The 23,388-nt window shown below is 45.1% G+C and overlaps 1 protein-coding gene across 1 annotated transcript in view; it reads left to right on the top strand.

Moving 5' to 3' along the window:
• Mcc (MCC regulator of WNT signaling pathway) overlaps positions 1 to 23,388 on the top strand; it is a 225,015-nt gene that overhangs the window by 142,990 nt on the left and 58,637 nt on the right. Inside the window, exons 4-5 of the mRNA XM_051163948.1 lie at positions 6,012 to 6,154; positions 22,060 to 22,223. Of these exons, the coding sequence (XP_051019905.1) occupies positions 6,012 to 6,154; positions 22,060 to 22,223 (307 nt within the window). The remainder of the gene's footprint in view (positions 1 to 6,011; positions 6,155 to 22,059; positions 22,224 to 23,388) is intronic.

Raw genomic sequence — 23,388 nt, 5'->3', positions numbered from 1 at the left:
ACACAATGAGAAGGCAGCCATCTGTAAGCCAGACAGAGAACCCTTCCAGAAAATGACCATACTGGCAATACTTTTGGCCTTTCCAGCCTTCAGAACTGTGAGAAGACACAATTCTGTTGTTTAAGCCACCCAGTCTGTGGTATGCTCTTTTGGCAGCTTGAGCAGCATAAGATGCTGATGACTTCTCTCTTTCTCTCCAAGCTCTTCCCCTCCCTTTCCTTCTCCTCCCCCTTTCCTTCTATCTCTTTTGTGATGCCAGAGATAGAACCCAGAGCCCCACACATGCTATGCACATGGCCTCTCATGCCAGCCTGGAGATAGTATGTGTATATATATACACACATATGTGTGTGTGTGTGTGTTGTGTGGTGTGTGTGTGTATGTATATATATATATATATATATATATATATATATATATAATATATATATATATATATATATATATATTTCTCCTTGTTTGCTTTCTGTTGCTGTGAAAAACACTCAAAGCAACTTGAGGAAGAAAAGTTTTGTTTCTTCTTACAATTCCACCATCAAGGGAAGCCAAAGAAGGGACTCAAGATACAAGCTTGAAGTAGAAACACTACTTACTGGCTTGTTCTTCTCCTTACCTTCTATAGTCCGGGCCCACTGACGCTGACTGTAATAGCTGGCCTCCAATTTGCGATTCTCTTATCTTGGCCTTTTCTATGCAGGTATTACAGGTGTGTCTAACTATACTCAGCCACTGATGACTTTTTAACTGAAAAATCTAAACATCCTTTTTTGTTTTGGTTCCCAAAAGTCAGTCTTTCTTCTGGATGAGACCCCTGCATGCCTGGGTCTTCTCTCCTCTGCTGAGTTCTGTCTTCAGTCTTGGGTCACGTGATGGGTCATTCTAGCACCTTTTATCCTGAATGGTAGCCACCCCAAACTATTAACTCCTCATCTCTAGATCTTTGTATCAGCACTGAACCCCTCTGTAGGAGGCCCCTCAAATTGGGAGCAAGGCAGTCTCTGATACACCTGTCTCCTGTGGTGCTGGCACCTACCCTCTAGGATTTCATGGCTGCAGTTCTTACTGCTCTTTGAACCCATGTGGCAGTCAGGTGCAGTGTCTCACACAGTGATCAAGACCTCTTTATCTCCTCAACAGAATGTGTTGTTCTACTTAATTGAGGGCTAAAAAAGTGAAATAAAACCCAGAAAGATCCTATTTCTTTCCTCATTCCTTCCTGTGTTGCACATAAGCCCTGCTGAATACCTGTAGGTCTATGGCATATATATCAGATCTTAAGAATAAAATGTTGAATCTATGGAAGAACATTTCCTTTGTTCCGTTGCTCACCTGAAGGCTCATAGATGAGCCCTGTCTTCCTCTCTGTTGAATGGGAAATAGAGGGAAACTTCAGGAAGCCACACTTTACCCCAACTTACCACCTGTTTCCTATGATAGATTCTTTAAAAGAATTGAGAGGAATATATTTCTTTCAAATTTAGCTATTTCAGGAAAGGTCTGCCTTTCCTTCCCTCTAAGAAAGCTAGAATGTGGATCAATTGAAAAACTAAAAAACCAGCTGGGTGTGGTGGTGCACGCCTTTAATCCCAGCACTAGGGAGGCAGAGGCAGGCGGATAGATGTGAGTTCAAGGCCAGCTTGGTCTAAAAAGTGAGTCCAGGACAGCCAAGGCTACACAGAGAAACCCTGTCTCGGGGTGGCGGGGGGGGGGGGGGGACTGAAAAAAACCTATCCTCTCAGGTGGGATGGGTTTGGTCATTATAACTGATTAACAGCCACCAGAGCCAGTGAGCAACCAACCAAGCTGTCTTCCAATTATGGTGGCCTCATGGCAAAGATGGGTATGCATGATGTTCACTTGTCATGTCATATTTCTCAGTATTCATAGCTACAGAGAAATGTCACCTTCATGTCTAGAGCACGTAAGAACTGTAGTTTTGTCACCATTTCCCTTTTATGACTAAATAAGTTTACTCTGAAACAAGATGACTCTTTAAAAGCAAGGAAAAAAATGAGTCCTTAGGTCACAACATAAGATTTCTTTGGTTCTAAACTAAGGAATTAGGCCGCACTGCAAAGTAGTTGCATAATATAAGTCACACCACATGTTTATGTTTTGGATGCCCTAGTTTTAAAATATCGGTTCTGGCTCTTCAGGTCTTTGGAGTCTTCCATGGTGGCTTTTCTGCCCCTGGTGGTCATGGATTGGCTATGTGTATGCATGTTCTAGAGCCTACCACCCTGGGAGACTTTGCCTTATATACTGGTCCAGCTAGAAGCAAGTATCAATGATCCTAAGCCCATTGAAGCACTCTCGCTGCTTCTAGTGCACGGAGCTGTGAGTATTTGGAATCCTGACTCTTTACATCCCAAGGACAAACATTTGAGACTTCATAACTTCATTTTAGGAACCACCCAGCCCATAGATGACCAATTTATCTAAACTTTTATTTCTGTGGCTAAACACAGTCACTTTAGGGGTTAGTTCTTAGTTATTTACCACTGGAATTAACAATGGATTAAGGGAGAAGAGACATCCCTACCTCAGCAGCGGAAACAATCTGCCACAAGATTAAGAGTTAGTTACTGTCTAGGGAACAGGAAAGTGGCTTAGTGGGTAAAAGCACAAAAGCTCCTGCTGTGCATGCCTAAGTTTTGATCCCAGCACCATGTTTGAAAAAAAAAAAAGCTGGATGTGGTCACTAGCATGACCAGTACTATAGGGGCAGAGACAGTATTTCTGGGGCTTGCTGCTGAGCACCAGGTTCGACAAGATGTGAACCTCTTTGTCTCAAGACAGTGAGGTGAAGAATGATAGATCAGGACAGCTGAGGCCCCCTAGACTCCACATTCATGTACCCATAAAACAGAACGGTCACACAAGCGCACACACGCACACACAAATGACTATAGGTAGCAAAACCAGAGGCCCATGGAGTCATTTTGAGAGGCTCGTGATGCGTCCTCTGTGAGACGCCTTCATTGCAGTGTCTCAAGGCCACCCAACGACTTTGTCTGCATAACACATGATCTAGTCTTTGTAAAGATGCCATGGCCTAGTAGTCTTCATCCCACTCTATTATTCTTGATGGATCAGCGCTCCCGAGGGAGAGACACCCCATCCTCACTTTGAACATGCCAACTACAATGGCACCTGGCCAAGGGGGCCCTGACAGCAGTTTTTGTCCTTTCCTGGTCAAGGCTGTAGTTTTCTTTCAGGACCTATGCTGGCAGGGCTGATGAAGCCCTGTATATCAGTGGCTCTTACAGTCTTCGGTAGAGGCCTGGGGCTGCCCACACCTTCTATTGGCTGAGTTTTACCCATTTTGGACATCACAGTGTTGTGATACCTCCTCTTATATTTCCATAAAAGAGCTCCCCACCTCAACGGATTACTGTTTGTACATGTTATTTTGCTCTAGAATTCTTCACGTCACCACTGTGGGAATTCACCATGTATGAGGTGGGCTCTCCTTAGCCCCTTCCTGTCAGGCCATTCCACTCTTTATGTTTCTATATGAGATGTTGGTAGAATTTACTCCTACTCTGCCTTACCAGACTTTCTTTGTCATAATTTTATTTCTACCATCTTTTTTTTTTTAACCTCCTCTAATATAATAAGTTCTTCTTTTGATCCAATCTTCCCAGTCAAGCTCCCACCCCCTCAGGTGACTGCTCTACTAAGCACCTTACTCCTCACCAAGCTTGATACCTCATAGCTCTGAGGCTGTGTGTGTGCTCACTCTGACTCACAGCCTGGAATGATGCTCCTCCAGTGACCCCTCACAGCACAGCTCGGGTTAGAACCGGCTGTGGATGCATGTGTCCCCTGGAAGATAGAATCCACCCAGGCTTTGCTTTCCTCTGTTCATCCTGGGGTTCAAACACCTTCAATGGGGTCCTCAGTTTGCATTTCCTGACATGAAACGCCTCCAGCCCCAGGTGACATTACAAACATGACATCATTCTCCTACCCACTAACCCCAGAGGGGATTTTTTTTCCGTTATTATATTTCCTTCTCACACTGTCACCCTAGTCACTCCTTTATAAAATTGTTCCTACTAATCCCTGGAAGTAATTCAATATAAAGCAGATTTGGCAGGAACTATGTGTTCGGCATCTGCCAAGCCAATTTGAAATGCTGACTAAAAGAAGAGCTGATGTATCAGTTCACAAACAATTACCCTCTGGATCAAAAGGTGACTAATAAGAAGAGTGCAGTTTAATTGTTTTCTTGCCTAAACCTAATTATTGTTGACTCCTATAGATGTCTAAATAATTAACATCCATAGCTTATTAACCTGTATTTATTTTTGCCTTCACTCCCATTCTAATCCATATTTCCTATAGCCAGAGGCTTTGTAACTAACTGTTGGAAGTCTCCCTAGTTTTCAGAGTGGCTTTCATATAAAGACTTCTATTCAGCACGAGTCATTGATGAAGCAGGCCAATCCCTTAGGAGAAGATTGCTTTTTTCGGAGAGCCAAGAACTTTAAAGAGACATTCACGTTTATCTGACTTACAGATGTCTCTCCTCAGTTGCCTCTTCCCCAAGCCACTCACCTTCTTAGTCTACTCAAAACCTAGGACTATAAGGACTATAGACTTTGCCTCCTTCAGTCCCGCACTGATTGCTGACAGCTTAAAATGCGCGTGCGGCTGGGCAATGTCTTTTCTTCTTGGCTTTCTTCACTGATACCCTCTCGCTCAGACTAAGTAGACACTAGTGAGCTTTCTGTGCCCACAGTTAAATCCCCTGATGATGTAGTTTTTGGATCCACTTGGAAAGTAAGTGCTTCCAAGAGAGCTAGGTTCTTTTCCTCATGTCTGTGTGTGGCATGTGTGGAAGAGCTAAAGCAGGCACTTGGAGATGTGCATTACAGTTATAAGCTTCCCTGTTTGCTAATAGCATACATAGCTCAGAGGTTGAGTTACCATGAAGGGCTAAGACAAAATGGGTGAACACACTGGAATAAAACAGCTGTGTTTCCGTGTTGTCTTTCCATCTGTAAATGCAAAGTAGAAAAATCAAGGAAACAGAGCACTGAATGGAATCTCTCATTCAATGCATCCTTCTCACCCGTCTTGTTTAGGTCACATAAGCGTAGTATTTCTTAGTGTCCTAGTTAGGGCTTCCGTTGCTCTGAAGAGACACCAAGACCATAGCAACTCTTATAAAGGAAACCATTTAATTGGGGGCTGCCTTACAGTTTCAGAGGTTTAGTCTGTTATCATCATGGTGGGAAGCATGACAGTATGTAGGCAGACATGGTGCTGGAAATGTAGCTTAGACTTCCACATTTGGATCAGCAGGCTGCAGGAACAGAGAGTGACACTGGACCTCACTTGAGCATCTGCAACCTTAAAGTCTATCCCCAGTGACATATTTCCTTCAAAAGGTCACACCCCCTCCAGCAAGGCCACATCTCCCAATAATGCCACTCCCTATGAGCCTACGGGGGCCATTTTCACTCAAACCACCACACTTAGATATGCCACTCTGTCCACCCAGAGTCCAGTTTGAGGTTTACACATGAGGTTTCTCAGTAGTTTCAACTTATCTCCTCCCTATGTCAAGTCCTAAGAAGAAAGTCCCCATGGGACCCTCCAGGTGAGGGTGTGTAATTTGCATTTTATAATATTCTTCATTGTTTCATTTACTGTAGCCTCAATGTTAGTAGTCTTTTTCCTTTATTATCTCATCAATTGAGGGGGAAGAAGAATTCTAACCTTTTCAGGAAGTCTTTGAAGAGAAACATTTCTCATAGGCTGCTGCCTACATTTTGCTCAGTACATAACTATGTGGACGCACAGGGAGCCTTGAAATTTCACATACTACATCATTTTAGATATGACTATGTAGCCTTGAAAAAGGGATCCTGGTGCCTATAGCCTGGCTGAGAAAACTGTTGTCTTTTCGAATGTCTTTGCTCCTTCCTTACAAAATACATTTTTCCTGAGGACTCACTGTGTATCCTCCATCAGTGGTGGCTGACTCTCCTTTTCCCCAGGGAGGAAGATGAATACTCAGAACTACGGTCAGAGCTCAGCCAGAGCCAACAAGAGGTCAACGAAGATTCCAGAAGTGTGGACCAAGACCAGACCTCTGTCTCCATCCCTGAAAACCAGTCCACTATGGTCACTGCTGACATGGGTGAGTCTTCACAGGCCTCCTGCCAAGCCGGAGTTTAGTTTGTGAGTGGCAAGAGAAAGCCTAGAAGCACAAGGCAGCCTGGGTTAACATGTAATGATTTGAGAAGTCTGGTGAATGGGTGAGCACATGCTCGTTTTAATCCTCTGTTCACTACCTTGTTGGCCACCGTGGGATGGAGAGCTGAGTTAGTGTTCCTCTTTGTGGGAATATATGACTTAAACACATGTCACCACTGCTTGAACATTCTAGAAGCAGGAAGCTGTGTTAAAAGACTGTGGCGGTATTCCTAGTGACAGTGCCCTCAGAGCTGCAGGGGGTAAGGGTAGAATGAGTGGCTGAGCTCTGCAGTAGGAACCAAGAGGGTTTTAGCAACTGTGGTGCGTCAACACATTGATCCAAAGTGACTAAGAGGATGATTGTAGTCCTTGGCAGGAAATCTGATTGAGAAACAAATTGAGAAATGGTTGATATTATGTTTGAACTAGTGAAGAAGTGGTCAAGTGGAGATCTCTGGTGCACAGGATTTTGAATTGCAGGTCATGACCTATTATTGGATTCTGGATTTAATTTTAGTAAGTCTTCTAGAAATGAAAGCAAGTGGGAAAGCAGTAGAGTGATACCGTTGTTTCATGAAATATGTTTATCGCATGCCAAAAAAAAAGCATGGAAGCCAGAGTGGAAATGCTGTCTCCAGTGGTCTTGAGAATGCCTGCTTGATTATTGAGACAGACTGAGGTTGAGTATTTGAAATCGGCTGAACCAAAGCTATCTCTGTGAATGAATAGGTGTGAAGTCAGAAGAGTGAAACTTCTCACGTCTTTGGAGATAGATGTGCACAGGGAGTGAAGAGGAAGAGCAAGCAGAGGGATGAGAAGTATATTGAGTTTTCATGGAACTATAATAAACTGTTACACATATGTTTAATTATACACCCATAAAAGTGTTGTAATGTCACAGATCATGGTACCATGAGCATATCAAAGGAATTTGATTCAGTCCAAGGCCCTAGGAAGTCTTGATCTAGGAAGTAGCATGTGAACTAAGATTGGGAAGATCTGTGTCATTTAAGCAAGAAAAGGAGGAGGTGAGGGTGTTTAGTGAGGATGAGGAATAAATTCAGGAATGTGAAGAATCATTGTGATGTGACGACGAAGGCTGGAGAGGTAGGTGGGAGCCAGCTCACTCAGAGTCTTGCAGAACATGAACATGTTGGAGTCTTTAATCTAAAGACCTACAAGAAGCTGCTAAAAATAACAGTGGGGGAGATTGGATTAGAATTGCATTGCAAATCACTCCATAGTGTGAAAGGCAAATCTGTAGATCAAGAGTGTGTTGGGGAAACTAGTTAAGGAATCTGTTAGAAAAGTCTAGGCAGGCTACATTGTTGCTAGGAATAGGATAGTGACAATTGAAATGTTGAAAAAAAAAAAGATGGATATAGAAAAGATATGAATTGGGTAAGATTTGCTTAAGATCTGGAAGCAGTATACATGCAGAGGAATGAATAAGATTCTAGTGTATGCAGTACATTGGTGGCGAGGCCACTCATCAATGTGGGAACATGGTGGGAAGGAGGTGACTGACTTACTGTCACTTTCCCTCTATTTTGTATAGGGAGAAGGAAGAGACATGTGGAGATCATCTGTCTTTTGGAGGTCATGAGTTTGAGGTGTCTTGAGCTATCTGGGTTAGAGATGCTTAAGACCATGGAAGGCATTAAGAAGTCAAGGGGAATGTCTGGGCTGCAGAAAACTTTCTGGGAGACATCTGATTGTGGCTGAAGCAACAGCTGATGTGCAGATAGGGGAAGAAGGCTGGTCACTGAGCTTTTAGGGCCACAGCTAATAGCACTACTCAGCAGGAATCTGAGGCACCAACTCTTTTCTCAATTCTGTTTCAGGATAAGTGACCATTCGCAGAAAAACTCAGAGTGTATGAGTGCTCATGCGGACTTTGTTGATGTGGTATTTCTCTCCTGCTTACAGTATATTGAAATTCTAGTTCATGTTGTTATTTGCCCGACTGACTCTCTCACTAAACTCTATTAGGCAGTTGTGTGGTGTTTGTGCCTGCTATTCCTCCTACTCCTCGAGTCTGGCTTGTGGAATGTGTTAAAATATCCTGTTGGAGTGAGTGAATGAATATGGTTATTGGCCTGTCTGTCAAAGATGCTGGAAGAAACTGAGGTGAGGGATATCTTGGTGTTAAGATTAAGCAGGACCTAACAAAGATCTGATGGAGCAATAAGTGCGCAACATTCTGAAATGCTGAGAAGGCAACTAAGATGGATTTAGTCTCATCCATCATTGATGTCCTTAGCTGTGTTCTAAGTGAGACCAGTGCAAGCCACACAACAGTGTGCGCAAGACTGAAAACACTGCTTCAGGCTTTAGTAGTTGGAAGGTAAAGACTCGGGTCTGGGTTCTGATCAGTTCGCTTGGGGCCCAGGCTGTCTCCCTCAAGTACATCTGAGCCCAGGGTCCAGACTTAATGTTGTAGCACACACAGCCATCTGCCACCAGCCAGCCCTCAGGCAATAGTCTCATGTGCTAAGTTCATATCGGCATTGTGACTGTCTAGACTCTGCAGGCTCTTGTCCCAGACTCCAACTTGCAGCCCCAGGCATGCAAACAAGTTCAAACAGCCAACAATGTCCCTGTCGCTGTGGAGGACCAGTCCTACACCCACCCCTACATTTGCTTCTCTCCAGTTATATTTTATGAAATTAATAGGTGACCCAGAGTCTGACAAAGTCATGTAATTAAGTTTGGGAAATGCAGGCACAAACCCACTTCAATGGACTTCTCTCCTGGGAGACGTCTCAGAGCTCGTGACATGACATAGCATCTGTCACACTGATTCCCCAAGGCGGGAGCTCACAGCTGCCTGTGTGCATGGTGAGGCATCTCCATTTTCCCTCATCATTCATTTCAAATGCTTTCTTCCACTCAGTCCCTCACTTTGAAATGTATGTTAATTGTACTGGCGGAATCAGTCGTGGCAGTACTGAGCCCTGTAGGGGCATGGCCTCTGCTCGGTGTCAGCATGCGTTCCCTGCTTGCCCAGAGGAACCTTTAGTCATCTGTCTTCCAAATTCACAATGTGCTGCATTGGATACTGGTGCTGCAGACTCCCGTTAGCTACTGGGGCTGAAAGGCACACGTTTTGCTGCCCTCTTACATTTAAATCTCTTAAGCCTGGGCTGACAGCTAAACTTATGGTGGGGTCCCATGGAGACTGGAGCTCTTATCATCACACCCCTTCTCCTCTCCTCTCTGTCTTCCAGCTCGGATCACACTCTTCTTTTGGGAGTGCACCTTGCTACAGCACACATGTAGCTTTCTCCTTTATTCTTTTTTTTTTTTTTTAATTATTCACTTTACATCCTGGTGGTAGTCCCCCCGCCCCTCACCTCCCAGTCTGACTCTCCTTCCCTCTTCCCTCTCCCCCCTCCCCTATTCCTCAGAAAAGGGGAGCCCCTCTTCCCTTCTACCTCAGTTTATCAAGTCCTATCAGGGCTGAGAGTGTCCTCTTCCTCTGTGGTCTGGCAAGGCAGTCCCAGCAGGGAGGGCAGTAATCAAAAAAACTGGCAAGAGAGTCCCTGTCCAAGATAATCCGTGTTCCCCTTACTAGAAGACCCACAGGATGCCTGAGCTGCCCATCAGCTTCCTTCTCAAGTCTGCAACATCAGTCATGCCATCACCCACTTCCTAGCATCTGGCACTGCCTGTGGAAAGACTGTGTTTGCTTTTATCTCCTTGCACGTTGCCAGTCATTGTCTCACACTAGAACGCAGGCTGTACAGTGCAGGGATTTTGATGACCTTCTATGCCAGTCTAATGGTGCTTAAGGATACATCAAATATCTGAGTAGCAATGGCTGCTGTCTTGTCTGTTGTTACGAGTCTTTGGAGGATGTGGATAGTTTGATAGTAAAGACACACAGTGCAGTCAGGACCTGGAAAGTGGGGGCCTGGGAGGAAACTTCCCAGAAGTCATGGCTGAGCGGGAGTGGTGAAGTTAAGGAGTCAGGTATGAGAGGGTTCTCTATTGAGTCCGCAAAGAAGGCAGGCACTTAGGGGACAACTTGGCAGAGCTCATTAAACTGCAGCACAGAGTACAGTCAGCGTGTTTGTTGATTGGAACTGGCTGCCTGCCTCTTCTTCCTTTGCCATTTTCCAATTAAATTGCTTCAATAGGGTAAAAAGCTTCCATGTATAAACACCATTATAGGAAATCATTAAAAAGCATCCATTTCATTATGGCTGCTCTATTTCTGAACCTGCATTAGGAACCCAGAGGTTTCCTCAAGCTGGATTTCAGATGCACTTTTGGCTGCGTTTTTTTTGTTTTGTTTTGTTTTGTTTTGTTTTTGTTTTTGTTTTCTGGTTTACAAAAACAAAAGCAGTAAGTCATCTGTTTACTTCCTCAAACTCTTCTGTTCTTTGCGTCACCACCTGCCAGAGCCTGGCTGCCCCTCTGCACAGTGGTTCCTCAGCACCGCCTGAGACTGGAAGACTAAACAAGCAACTCAGACTTTGGCTTTCCCCACCCACCAAATAACAGAGAAAGTTCCCCAGCGCGGTGCATGTGAAAGTTAATTCTATTGCTTCTTTTCAAACCTTATCCCATAGTTGTTTTCAAAGTAAAGGTGACTAAACAGAACCAAGGGAGGAATCAGTTTTCTTTTCTGCATCTGGTAACGCATTGGAACTCAGAGATGGATATAGCAGCTTGTGTGCTTTTATCGTAGCCCCTGTGTCGGCTACTTCATCCATCCCTTGGGATTGGTGCGCAGCTTGAAAGAAGGCCCTGGGGTCTTGGCAGGATAGAAAGGTTTAAGGAAGCTGCCACTTGCCACTTGTCCATGCTAAGAGGTGGGCGTGCTGTTGCCGGGTCTCTGTAGATGCCTTTGCTCCTGAGTGCCTCTTTGAGAAGTACAGCATGCCTGCGGAGGCTGTTGCAGCTTCCTGATGTCCTGTGAGGTCTCCGTGCTGGTTGGGGGAATTATGGGAGCAGCTGTGTGATCTCAAGCACCTGGCCGAACTGTGGTATATTACTAACTGAATGAAATCTTGCTGATGCCAGGATGGGAAGCAACACTCACTGGCCAAATGATGCTGGTGTGGCAGCAGGAAGGAACACATGTGTGCGTGCACCAGGCTCACTATTTCACGTGGGTCAGAGCATGCGGTTGGCGTCCCCTCCAGCAGGCCCTTCTCACTGGAGCCATTCCTTATAAAACAACATCTCTGATCAGATCAATCTTGTGTGACTCGTGAGGGGTTCTGGGTTAGCATTTGGAGAGCTCTTTTGAGCAATCTCTAGTGGGAGATGGGAACTCTGTTGGAATTCAGTGCTGTTCAAACACTGTTCAAACAAATCATGCTCGCTGCTATGATCAGCGGCAGTCTCCCTCAGTAGGAGTCATTTTCGGAGGGCAGCCAAGGAGGAATTTACACATGAAACCTCACTTTTTGGCATGGCTGCAACCATGAACTATGTTGAATGGGAAAGTCAGATTTTCCTGGCTTACTGGCTGATGAGGCCTAATGGCCTCAGGAAAAAAAAAATGTTTGAAAGTGTCAAGGAGCAAGGACTGTTCCAAAAGTAGCCTTTACAGTCACAAGGCTGCCCTGGAGAACCTGGAGTGGCTGGGTCACTTGTCTTCCCTACACATGATGAGTCAGATTGTCAGTGACCTGCACTGGAAACTGAGAAACCAGTCCCCAGGAATGGCAGGGCTAGACTAGACTGAAACTGCAGTCTGAGCAGTTGTAGCAGGGTTGAGTCTTGGCATGCAATAGCTGCTTCTTTTTAATGAATTTGGGTGACTAAATTTCTCCCAAGAGGCTTTGCAATGAGGGTCACCCTGAGGTCCAAATTCAAAGCATGACTTTGAACACTGCTTCACGGGTAGTCTTATTGAGGTGACCTTTTCCCCAGAGACAAGAACACGGTCAATTAAGAACGGTGTATAAGGGACTAGAGAGGTGGCTCAGTGCTTAAAGAGAACTTGTTCTTGCAGAAGGCCCGGCTTTAACTGTCTCACCTACACGGTGGTGCACAACTATCTGTAACTCCATTTACAAGGGGTCCAATACTGTCCTTTGATCTGAGCAGGTGACACGCATGCACTGTGGTGTACAGACAGACACGCAAGGCAAAACACCCATACATGTACAATAAATATCAAATAAGGACCTGTGTTTTAGCAAGGTCTAAATTTAGGTCAAAAGACCTATATTATTTTATCAAGGCCAAGTACCTGAAATGGCCACTAAAAATCTTCCTAGACGTTTCCTTGTAGTAAATACAGTTGAAAGCGGGAAAGATTATGACTCTGCTTCGGTGTGCTGTTTCTCTCACACGCTGCTTCTGCTCAGTACGTTTTCATCATCCTGAAGGGAGCTGGGTGTGAGCGAAGTGGGCTGGGAAGATACTGATCTTCAAATTGGCTCAGCGCAGGATCCTGTTTGTATTATCATAAGCACTCCTTGTTTTCCAAACAGGCCACAGCTCCTTAGGTTGATCTGTGTTTTCCTTGGTTGAAACTCATAGCATATTTTGCCTGAAAACCAGACCAGGCTCTGAAAGCCTGTTTAGTCTATACTGGAAACAAAATCCAGACTCATGTTAGTATTCCCACTCCTACAGCCATTGTGGGGAGTGCGGTTGCTTTAAGAAAGTATTTTATATTGCTGATGCTTGGGTGCTAGAGAATGTATGTGTATAAACACACAACACACACACACACACACAACACACACACACACAACACACACACACAACACACACACAACACACACACAACACACACACACACACAACACACACACACACAACACACACACACAACACACACACACATAACACACACACACACACACCACACACACACAACACACACACAACACACACACACACACCACACACACACATAACACACACACACACACCACACACACACCACACACACACACCACACACACACACACACAACACACACACACACACACACACACACACCACACACACACACACACACCACACACACACACCACACACACACACACACACCAACACACACACCACACACACACAACACACACACATAACACACACACACAACACACGCACACACCACACACACACACAACACACACACACAACACACACACACACACTTTTTGAGCAGGGCTCTGGAGCTGTCATGTGTGATCTGCGCTGGGAAACAGCCTTTCCTCTCAGCATGGAGTGCTCAGCATGGGATGGGGTGACCATAGGACAGCACTGGGTCCTGGGACCATACAGGCACAGTGAGGGAGTTCATCTCAGAGCATGCTTGCTACAATCTTGAGAGTTACTTCCTAGAGGTCCAGAAGGCATTGCCAAAGACTTACCTTTCAGATTGCCAAAACTTTACTTCCTGCTACCCTAAAGGTTCCCCCTTCCTCTGAGTGTTACCTGGCTTTTCAGCTATACTATTCAGGTGACTGGTATTTTGCATAATATAGCGAAAGGTGAAATCACAGCCATTTTCACATATATGTCACCAGAGTCTTGCTTTCCACAGGGGGCATCGCCATTGCTTTTATAGCAGAGGTTGGGGATACACGTGATCTACAGCAGAGGAGTGTCCTAGATGGGACACCTAGGACATCTGGGCCATGGACAGAGAGAGGCTTCATACAGCTGATGTTTGGGGATCCTTATGCCTTCACATCTACAACCACATTTGCTGTTTAACAGATGCAAACTGTCAGAAACCTACAGTGACAGTAGCAAATCTGAAAGCAAGTCTCAGGCTGGTAAAATCCTGCTGAAACAGAGTGAACATACAGCCTCCCTTTGATTGAGAAAGGAAACACAGAAGTGAGATGTGGCCCGCAGGGGTGGGAGGAACTTGCCCTCAGGACCCCCAGCCTGAATGTGCCTGTGGTTATGCCCATTTGCCTGTGGCAGGGATATGTGCCAGGGACTTGTCCTCCGCAGGAAAGGGGATCTTCTTAGTGGTATCTGTTAAATCCAGACCTTCTAGTAGCTATGCTGTTTCACTCTCTTGGTTAGGATGCTGCCATGCTCCAGCCCTCAACATTTTATTTTGAGAGACTTTGAAAATGGTCAAAAGAATGCCCATGAACTGTCAGTCTATACTTACCACTGAGGGCTGTGACGTCTGTATTCAGATTTGCCCCAGCTGTCCTGTGAAGGTCTTTTGTTATTTGGTTTAATCCAGATCTAATCAAGGCTCATGTGCTATGTTTGCTGATAGTGCCTCTTACCACCCCAGCCTTTACTCTAGACCAAGTTGCTGATACTTTGTAAAGCCAATGAAATTGCATCTTGTTCTGAGATTGCTTCCTAATTAGATTAGAAATGATTTTTTTTTTTTCAAGAACATATGTAGGTGACAGTGTGTCCCCTTGGTCTTTGCGAAGCTCCAAGAAGTCCCTAGGGTCAGCTCCATTGTTGGTGGTGTTTAGATGCTCTAATACTGCGTTAATATGCCTCCTAAATGCTCTTGTCTTCAGTGGGCACATGCAGGTGGGGGCTTACGTAGGTTTCTGTCGACACCTCTCCTTGCCATTCAGACTTGGATTCTCTTCTGTCATGTTCTGTCTGTGGAGTGATAGCAAGGAAACTTCACGTTCAGTCCTGAAGCGACTTGATGAGCTGGGGTGGGTGGGTACCCTTTTTGGAGGAATAAGTAAGGAGAAAGGAGGGTGGGACTGGGAGAAGAGGAGGGAGGTGCCTTCGACCAGAATGTAAAGTAAATAAATCAATTAATTAATTAAAAAAAAAAGTATCACTCTCCTGGCGTTAGCTTTGGATCTGTGGAAAGATCAGAACTGTTACATCCCCAGAGTAAAGCATTGCACCTCTTCACACACAGTTTTGTACTGATTCTCAGAGAATCTGCGGGTTTTTTCTTTCCAATTACTTTTTTGTTTTGTTTTGTTTTCTGTAGCATTAAGATTGAACCTGTATCCTTTCACATTATAAGCTGTGTTGTCAGCCCCATTTTACACACTTAAATTGCTTTGCACCAAGTGTGATGTGTAGCCAGTCATTACAAAGGTGTGGGCAACTTGTTGACCCTGGAAGCAATCCCCACATTCTAGCCTAGCAGACCAGCTCCGGTTTCTGGTTTTTATCTTACGTAATATTTACTATAGCTAACACCTTTTACATTACTAAAAGCTTTCACCTCAGAAGTCCTAATTGTAGGCCTTTTTCCATTTGTAATTGGTCACTTGATAAGCCTTAAATTTGATGATACTTGATTAACAAATAGGCAAAAAACAAAATGAGACACTTTTGAAACTTGACCTTAAACAAGTCTCTTGTTTATTTTACACTTTGAACCATCATCTGTTGATGAACTACCTACTCCAAGCTCAGCATTGTGAGTGTCTAGGAACTTTTGTTAAGTAAAAACTGTCTCTGCTCTCAGGGATGGTCTTACAGGGGATTATGGGGAGTCTCCATCAGATGCCTTCTAGACAATGGGATTTTAGGTTAAAGCTTTCACAGAAGACCCATAGGAAATAAAAACAAGGCATTTCAAAACTAAATCCGTGCCTAAACACCTACTATGAGGCAAATGCAGAACCTCAGAAACATTCATATTTTTAATCTGGAATCATGTTTTGGAACAGAATCACATCAGAAAAAATAAGACTACCCAGAATCAGGAAGACAAGGGAAGTGTTTTTGACACTGAGCCCATGTATGTGGGTTAGGATTTTCCCAGTAAGGAACAACAGCATTTTTTTAAAAACGCGTTGAAATGAGGCAATTCTGTTGTGTAGTTTTGCTGTCAATTCTGGATCCAATTTACTTGGTTCTGGGAAGGAACAAAGCTATATTCAGACACCAGGATGTGTCTAACCAGGCTAGAGCCGCAGTGAAGGTGGACCTCCTCTTAACATCCTTGTCAGATCCCTGAGCTATATGGCTCTTACTTTTAACTCGGACAGGATAATCTAAGTCCCTAACTCAGTGGTTCTCAACCTTCCTAATGCTGTGACCCTTCAATATAGTTCCTCATGTTGTTGTGACCCCCCCCCACCATAAAATTATTTTTTGTTGCTATTTCATAACTATAATCTTGCTATTGTTACAAATTGTAATGTAAATATCTGTGTTTTCTGATGGTCTTAGGTGACCCCTGTGAAAGGGTTGCTGGACCCCCAAAGGGGTGTAGATCCAGACGTCGAGAACCGCTGCCCTAAATCCAACTGTCTGTTCTCCAGTGGCTACCAGAAGTCTGCCTGGGGAATGCTACAGTTAGAGAGGAGAGCAAAATGTAGGAGCTTCACACCCCAACAGAGGTGGGCAGCAGCCAGCTACGCACACACAGCCTTGGTGCACCATGCACTGAGGAGTCCGCTGCTGACTCCCCAGAAGGTTGCTGTGTTGAGTCTAGTACTTCCAGCCCTGCTATTCCAAGAATAAATTGTACAAGTACAGGTATAAATTGTAATGAACTTTGAATGGTAACAATAAATCAAAACCCACTTTAAAAAAAAAAAAAAAAAAAAAAAAGGAATGTTCCAGACAGTGAGGCTTGCCAGGTGTGCAGACACAACTTTGGCTGTTAACGGGCTGCCTTGCACCCGCTAGTCAAAGAAAGGGTCTGTTCTGTTTATTCTTCCGTGTCCTGATTCACTGTTAAAGAAAATTAAATATCAGAGGGCCAAATGCTTAGATTATCTGAGTTTAGCTCTGCTGAGAACTCTCTCCAGTGAAGGTTAATACGAGAATAAACCATGAGATCTGCGTCTCCCTAACACTGGGTGAGGAGGCACAGTCGCATCTCCTCTTAACACATATGAAGTCCTGAGTCTTACAGATCTATTTTCATTGTCTCTCTTATGAAGCTGGAACGCTTCCTCCGTTCTGACAGGAGATAATTCATTTTTCCTCTGGCTGCCAGAAAGCTCAGGACTAAATAGACAAAATCAGCCCCTGCAGCTGTGCTGTTTGGGTTTGTTTCCAAACCCGCCTTCCCTGGTCCCACTGGCGGGGCTTCCCTCTTATTTGTAGCTGTTTGTCAAAAAGCTGCCTCTAGGTTTGTTTTTTAAGGAATGACATAAATAAGCTGTGGACATATTGGACACAGAGAGATGTAGAGCCGAGCCATCAATCACCTCACGTTCTCTCTGTAAAGCACAGCATTGCTGAAGTCCCCTCCATGCCCGCCCTTCCCTAGAGATCCCCGACATGTGAACAAGTCAGTAACCCTCATCAGTGGCTGAAGTTCCTGGTGTCGTTTTCTCATGTTCCTCTATCCCTCCCCAAGCATTATTTTAAGTGAACAGCCCCTCAGTTTTCTTCTGAACCAAGGATAAATTTGAAGGTGGTGTTTTCTATCTCCTGCATGCCTGTTAACTTTATGTCCCCAGTTTATGTACTGAGATATGTTTTTTATTTTTGTTGTGGATATACACACACACATATATATAATCATAACATACGACATAGTAAACATTTTTTAAGTGATTGGCTTAGGTGCTTTTAGCACATCTACCTTTCTCCAACCATTACCACTGTCCATTTTAGTCTCTGAACCTTGCACACACCAAAGAGTAGCTACCTGGCGTGCCCTTCTCAGCCTCCGTTCTGCTCTCCGTCTCTGTGCGTTTGCGTCTTCTAAACGACTCACAAAAGTAGAATCATACATTTGACCTTGGCCATTTCATTTAACATTACGTTTTACAGTTCATTCACGTTCCAGCCACAGAATTAGCATATAAACCCCTACTTTCTAAGAGTCCTTTCAGAGTTAATGTCCCCCCATTCATTTGTCCTCTGTTGAGTCTCCTGGCTGGAACGAGGCAGGCAGTGCACCCGCTTGTGAGTCTATGCCCTGGAGAGCCCTATTCTGGATTTGCAGTACTTGGTGACATAGCCCTGCCATGCATGATTCCTGTTCTCCTGCCAGCCTACATGAGTGACCACAAGTCCTCAAGCTGCGATGCTCCTGTGAGAGTTTCTCACCCGCCTCTCTGGTGAGACTATGAAGATGTGAGTTGCACGAGTGTTACACACCTGACTACCATGAAGGACCTTCTGCTCTGCCTGGATCACCTTAATGTTAGGATTACTTTACTACTTCAGCCCTCGGGATTGAAGGCCCGTTTTTCTGGCTGGGTCTGGACTGTGCCAAACGGAGGAGTTTGTGATTCCTGTAAGTGAATATGTGGAAAGATGGGCCACATATGACAAATGAGAGACAGTGAGGGACGGGTGCTTGATGACAGTGCCACACCCTCACCTCCTGCACCCCACATCTGTTCATGCTAGCCTGGCCACCTTGTCTTTCCTGAGTCTCCAAACAGAGCACACTAACAGAGGACAGTGACGTGGCAGTGGATAAGTAGAGCGATGTGTATGAGTAACAGACTGGAGCTAGTAGGTAGGTACACATTTGCCTTCCTAAAACCAAAGAAAATATTCATAGCTCTCCTTTCAGAGCAGAGGGTCACAGATTACATTTGTTTGTTTGTTTGTTTGTTTGTTTGTGTACAGGGTCTCACACAAACGCACTGCATAGCTGAAGATGACCTCCTATCCCCACCTCTCCAGTGCTGGTGTGTACCAGTGTGCACCAATGTATCAGGCTTTGAATGCTCACTTAAATGTCCCTCTCTGACCACTCCCCTGACTAGACAGACTAGGCACTGGTTAGACAGTGTGACACTGTGCTCTTCAGGGGGCGATTTCCAGGCTGGTGGCCGGTCCCTGAGAGAAGGACTTCCATGTTGGTGTCGTGTGTTTCTGAGCCTCTCAGAATTGAGGACAGTCTTTTGTTCATCTAGGAACTCAGCTTCCAGACATCAGTCAGGGCTCAGCCACTGTCTGAAAACAGAATAGAGATGCAGCCAGAACCTTTGTCCCTGCTCTTCCTTTGGTTTCCCAAGGCCCTAGCACCACCTCACATCTGTACTTTGAGAAGTGTTTAATAGACATGCAGCACAGCTCACATGCCGTCAGGTGGACCTGAGAGGGCAATGTGTACAATGTCTGAACAGAGGCGCCTATTGATAAGCCCTCACAGATCTGGGAGTGTGTGTTCACACAGCTCTGGATACCAGGGAACGTGCACGTGAGCGGGAATGGTCTTTCGGAGACTGGACTGTATGCTAACAGAATGAGCTGCTCCACACTTGGACCCTTTTGCCTTGACTTGGTGCTGAGCACTGTTTTTCCAGAGTATCTCTCCCCAGCCCCGCCCCCCACTGTCAGGATCTCATGTGCATAACAGGGAAGAAATGCTTAAGGTCAACACAAAATACCCTAGTGCTGACTGAGTCTCCTTTTCACTGTGTTGCTGACTCAGCTGAGCAGTGCTGATTTTTTTCTCTTTTGAAAATTGTTTTTGATTACCTTCCCTGTTTTATTTTGAGATGCAGCGATGAGGGAGATCAAAGGCCCATCCTTCATCCTTCGTAGAGCATTTGTCATTAGAACGTTAAGATGATAAGCATGCATGTCAGATAGTGATGTTTACCATACACAAAACAGGCCACTGGGGTTGGGACCTGGCAGAGAACGGGGAGGGAATCCACATGCTCCAGAGAGGAGGATCTTGGTGGGGAAGCAGCACTTGAGCTGCTTGCTAAGGGGAAGGGCGTGTAGGCAGAGGAAATAGCAGAGGACCGTCTGGGATAGATCAGAATCTGACATCGAGTGAGAGAGAGAAGGCCTGTAGTAAGAAAGAGTCAAGGGAAACCCAAGGCAGGGAGACAGAGGAGCAGAGGGCCAGGCTAGTGATTCCTAACCATCCTGCACATTAACACTATTTGAGGAATTGAAGACATTTCTAGTATCGAAGCCCCACCCCCTCACCCCTCCACCCCATCCCCCGACCCCCTGAGATCATGATTTAATTGGTCTGGGGTGGGGCTTTGGCATTGGCATTTTATAAATGTTCCCCAAGGAATTCCATGATACAGCCGGGGCTCCGGACACAGGTCTCTGATGTGCAGCATTTTTGATGACTCAGTAAGGAGTTTGATCTTAGTTTAGTAGTAAGGAGTAGGGGAAGTGATTGGACAGTTTGTCCTAGAAAGGGGGGTGCTATGTCTGTCTTTAAAGAATCTCACTCTAAATACTTTGTGGGGAGTGAAGGGAGGAAGTTATTAGAATGGCCAACTTGAGAAGCAGGGGTGGTTTGGAGCACAGTGGCATCAGCAGAGAGTGAGAACGGTTGTTCACTTTGGCGATTAGTTTTGGAGGTTGTAGTTACAAGATGGATTGGATTTAGGATGTGACACAAAAGGGCGTCAAGGTTGCTTCAGAGTTAACCTGGGTAACTGGCTGGATGGCGGGTCCCAGTCGCAGAGGTGGGAGAGGTGGGAGAGACGGGAAGCAGCCACCTTGAGAAACAGCTGTAATCACCGCATACATGGGTTAGAGTGAAAACCCTTCCGCTGGATTGCTCTCTGTGTGCAGGAAACTGATAGGCGTGGGCAGCCAAATGAGGTCGGTGAAAATGCCCTGGGAAATCTACTTCCCATAATGCTGAGCATTTTCTCGAAGTGCTCCAAAGCCTAGCACAAACAGCAGTTGTCCATGCTGGTGCACTGGACCTGTGACCAGAAGGGGAATTGGGAAGACACCAGCTTCTTGCATGCAGGAGACAGGCTGGACTTAGAAGAATGGTTCACTTTGGGAGACTGCATTATCCTATGCGCATAATTTGCTGCAATAATTAAGGGCTATGGTAGTATATAGAATCTAGAACAACAGGTGAAGATTGGTTGACCCTTAAGGGAATTTATGTTCTCAACAAAGCTATTTTACAACGTGTATTTAACCTGTATTCTAATTTTCTTTCCTTGACCAGACTCTGGAGTCTAGCACGTTAGTAGCAACCGAGATTGTTGAGATAAAATTATTAGACTTGTTTACTTTTATATGGAAAACTATGGAATTTGTTAAAAGTGTTATTCTCCCAATGGAGAAAATAGATTAAGTTGCTTAGATGGAGAAGCTTGTCTTGAAGCTTATTGAAATGTGTCAGGAGGCTGGAGAGCTAACTCAGCAGGTTAAGAGCATTGTCTGCTTTTCCAGAGGTTCTGAGTTCAATTCCCAGCAACCACATGGTGGCTCACAACCATCTACAATGAGATCTAGTGCCCTCTTCTGGTGTGCAGGCAGAACACTGTATACGCAATAAAATAAAAATCTTAAAAAAAAAGAAAAAAAGAAATGTGGCAGGGATAGTTTCTTACAGTTTTGGGTTTAAAAAAAAATATGTAACTTATTTATTTTTTTAATGTTCATTGGTGTCTTGCCTACATGTATGTCTGTGTGAGGGTATCAGATAGCCTGGAACTGGGGTTACAAACATCCATGAGCTGCCATGTGGGTGCTGGGAATTGAATGGGGTCCTCTGGAAGAGCAGCCAGTGCTCTTAACTACTGAGCCAGCTCTCCAGTCCCCAGTTTCTGTTTTTTAATGTCTATCAGCACTGCTCATTCTGAGCTTTTGTTGTTGTTGTTCAGTGAAGTTATGAGGGGTTTTTTGTTTTGTTTTGTTTTGTTTTGTTTTACTTCTGGAATCAATGTTGGACTGAGTGGCTGAACAGGGTGGTTTGAATAGAAGGTATTTGAAGTCTCTTCTGCAGCACTTTGCTCTTACTACCAAAACTCAGTGTGGCTGCCTTTGATCGAAAGGCACGGAGATTCTGGGTGGCACAGGTGTTTAGAAAATGGCCGAAGGTTTGCATTGGCTATCGGCCTCAGGTAGCAGCCAGCGTGATGACACTGAATGATGCTGACTTGGAGATGCCAGGCTCCCATTGCTCCCAAATGAGCACCTCACAGCAAAAGCAACCGAGGGTGCTCATTGCCGCCTGCCTGTTTAATGGCTTTCATCCTTATCCCTTCTTAGATAACTGCAGTGACTTGAACTCGGAACTGCAGAGAGTGCTGACGGGGCTGGAGAGTGTCGTCTGCGGCAGGAAGAAGAGCAGCTGTAGCCTCTCTGTGGCTGAGGTGGACAGGCACATCGAACAGCTCACTACAGCCAGCGAGCACTGTGACTTGGCCATTAAGGTGGGCCTTCCTCCCTCTCTGCTTGGCTTTCTGAGGGGAGGGAGGGGGAGGGACAAACTCCTTTCTTAACATCAGGTTTTCTTGGATACCTACTAGTCACTGAAAGCCATACCAGCACATTGAGCAATCAGCTAGAAGCAGGAGTCCTGTAAATATTTGTTGGGCTAAATTACTTCAGGGGGAAAAATGGCATATTAACAGCAAAGAGCGTTGGCTTTGCACTAAAAAGGATGCTTTACTTAGAAACCGTTATAGCAACATTAAACCACATCATTTTGGTGTGGTCCACCATAGCATTTCCCCCCTTTTCTTTGTGAGATAGGATCTCAATATGTTGCCCTAGCTGGACCTCATGGACCAAAGTGGTCTCAAATTCATAGAAATCCTCCTGCCTCTGCCTCCCAAGTGCTGGGTTAAAGGTGTGCACCACCAGGCCCAACCACCATAGTATTCTATGTTGCAAGCTGACTTTGGATGCGTTGTTACATACTCAAGGTTTCTAGGACCCAGCTTTGTGAGATAGCAGTCTGTGACTCCCAAAGAGAGCAGGGATAAGGGTCTGCTGAGTCACCTCATCCCCAGTCAGTGTATCTGGGCCTCAGCCACACCTTTTCCCTTTTACTTCTGAAAGTAACACCCAGCCTATGCGCAGCCTGGCCTCTTTCGGAATGATGGGGAAGTTAAGCCCTTCTTTATCCTGGGCTGCAGGTGCCTTTCTGTTATGCCACTATGTCACTGTGGCTTCATGAGCTGGGCCTTGCAATCTACACTCCCAAGTCTTACAGGGACTTATGCAGAGGGACAATGCAAAGGAAGTTATGCAAAGCTAGTTCCAAGTTTCTGTCAGGAAGAATCCAGAATTCCCCAAAAGACTGGGAGTGCCTCTAGATGAGTCATGAAATGGCATTTCCAGTGCAACTGCCTTTCCAGTTTTCTTCATCTCGATTGCCGATGCATAGGTGCTAGGATTGGGCAGGAGGAGAAGCAGTCTCTTACTGGTACTTCCTTCTCCAGAGTCTCCCAAGTTTCAGATTTGACTGTAATGCTAACTCGGGGTGAGTTCCATCCTTTTCACCGGGGATGGGCAAGGACTCCTGGAGAAAGCAGAGCCAAATAGACTCTCTGTATTTGAAAGGACAGTGAACTCCACGGGGACAGAGGTAGC

This window comes from Acomys russatus, chromosome 20 (assembly GCF_903995435.1).
Source record: "Acomys russatus chromosome 20, mAcoRus1.1, whole genome shotgun sequence".
Lineage (NCBI taxonomy): Eukaryota > Metazoa > Chordata > Mammalia > Rodentia > Muridae > Acomys > Acomys russatus.
The sequence above is the reverse complement of the archived record's forward strand: the minus strand, read 5'-3'. Positions and strand labels throughout refer to the sequence as shown.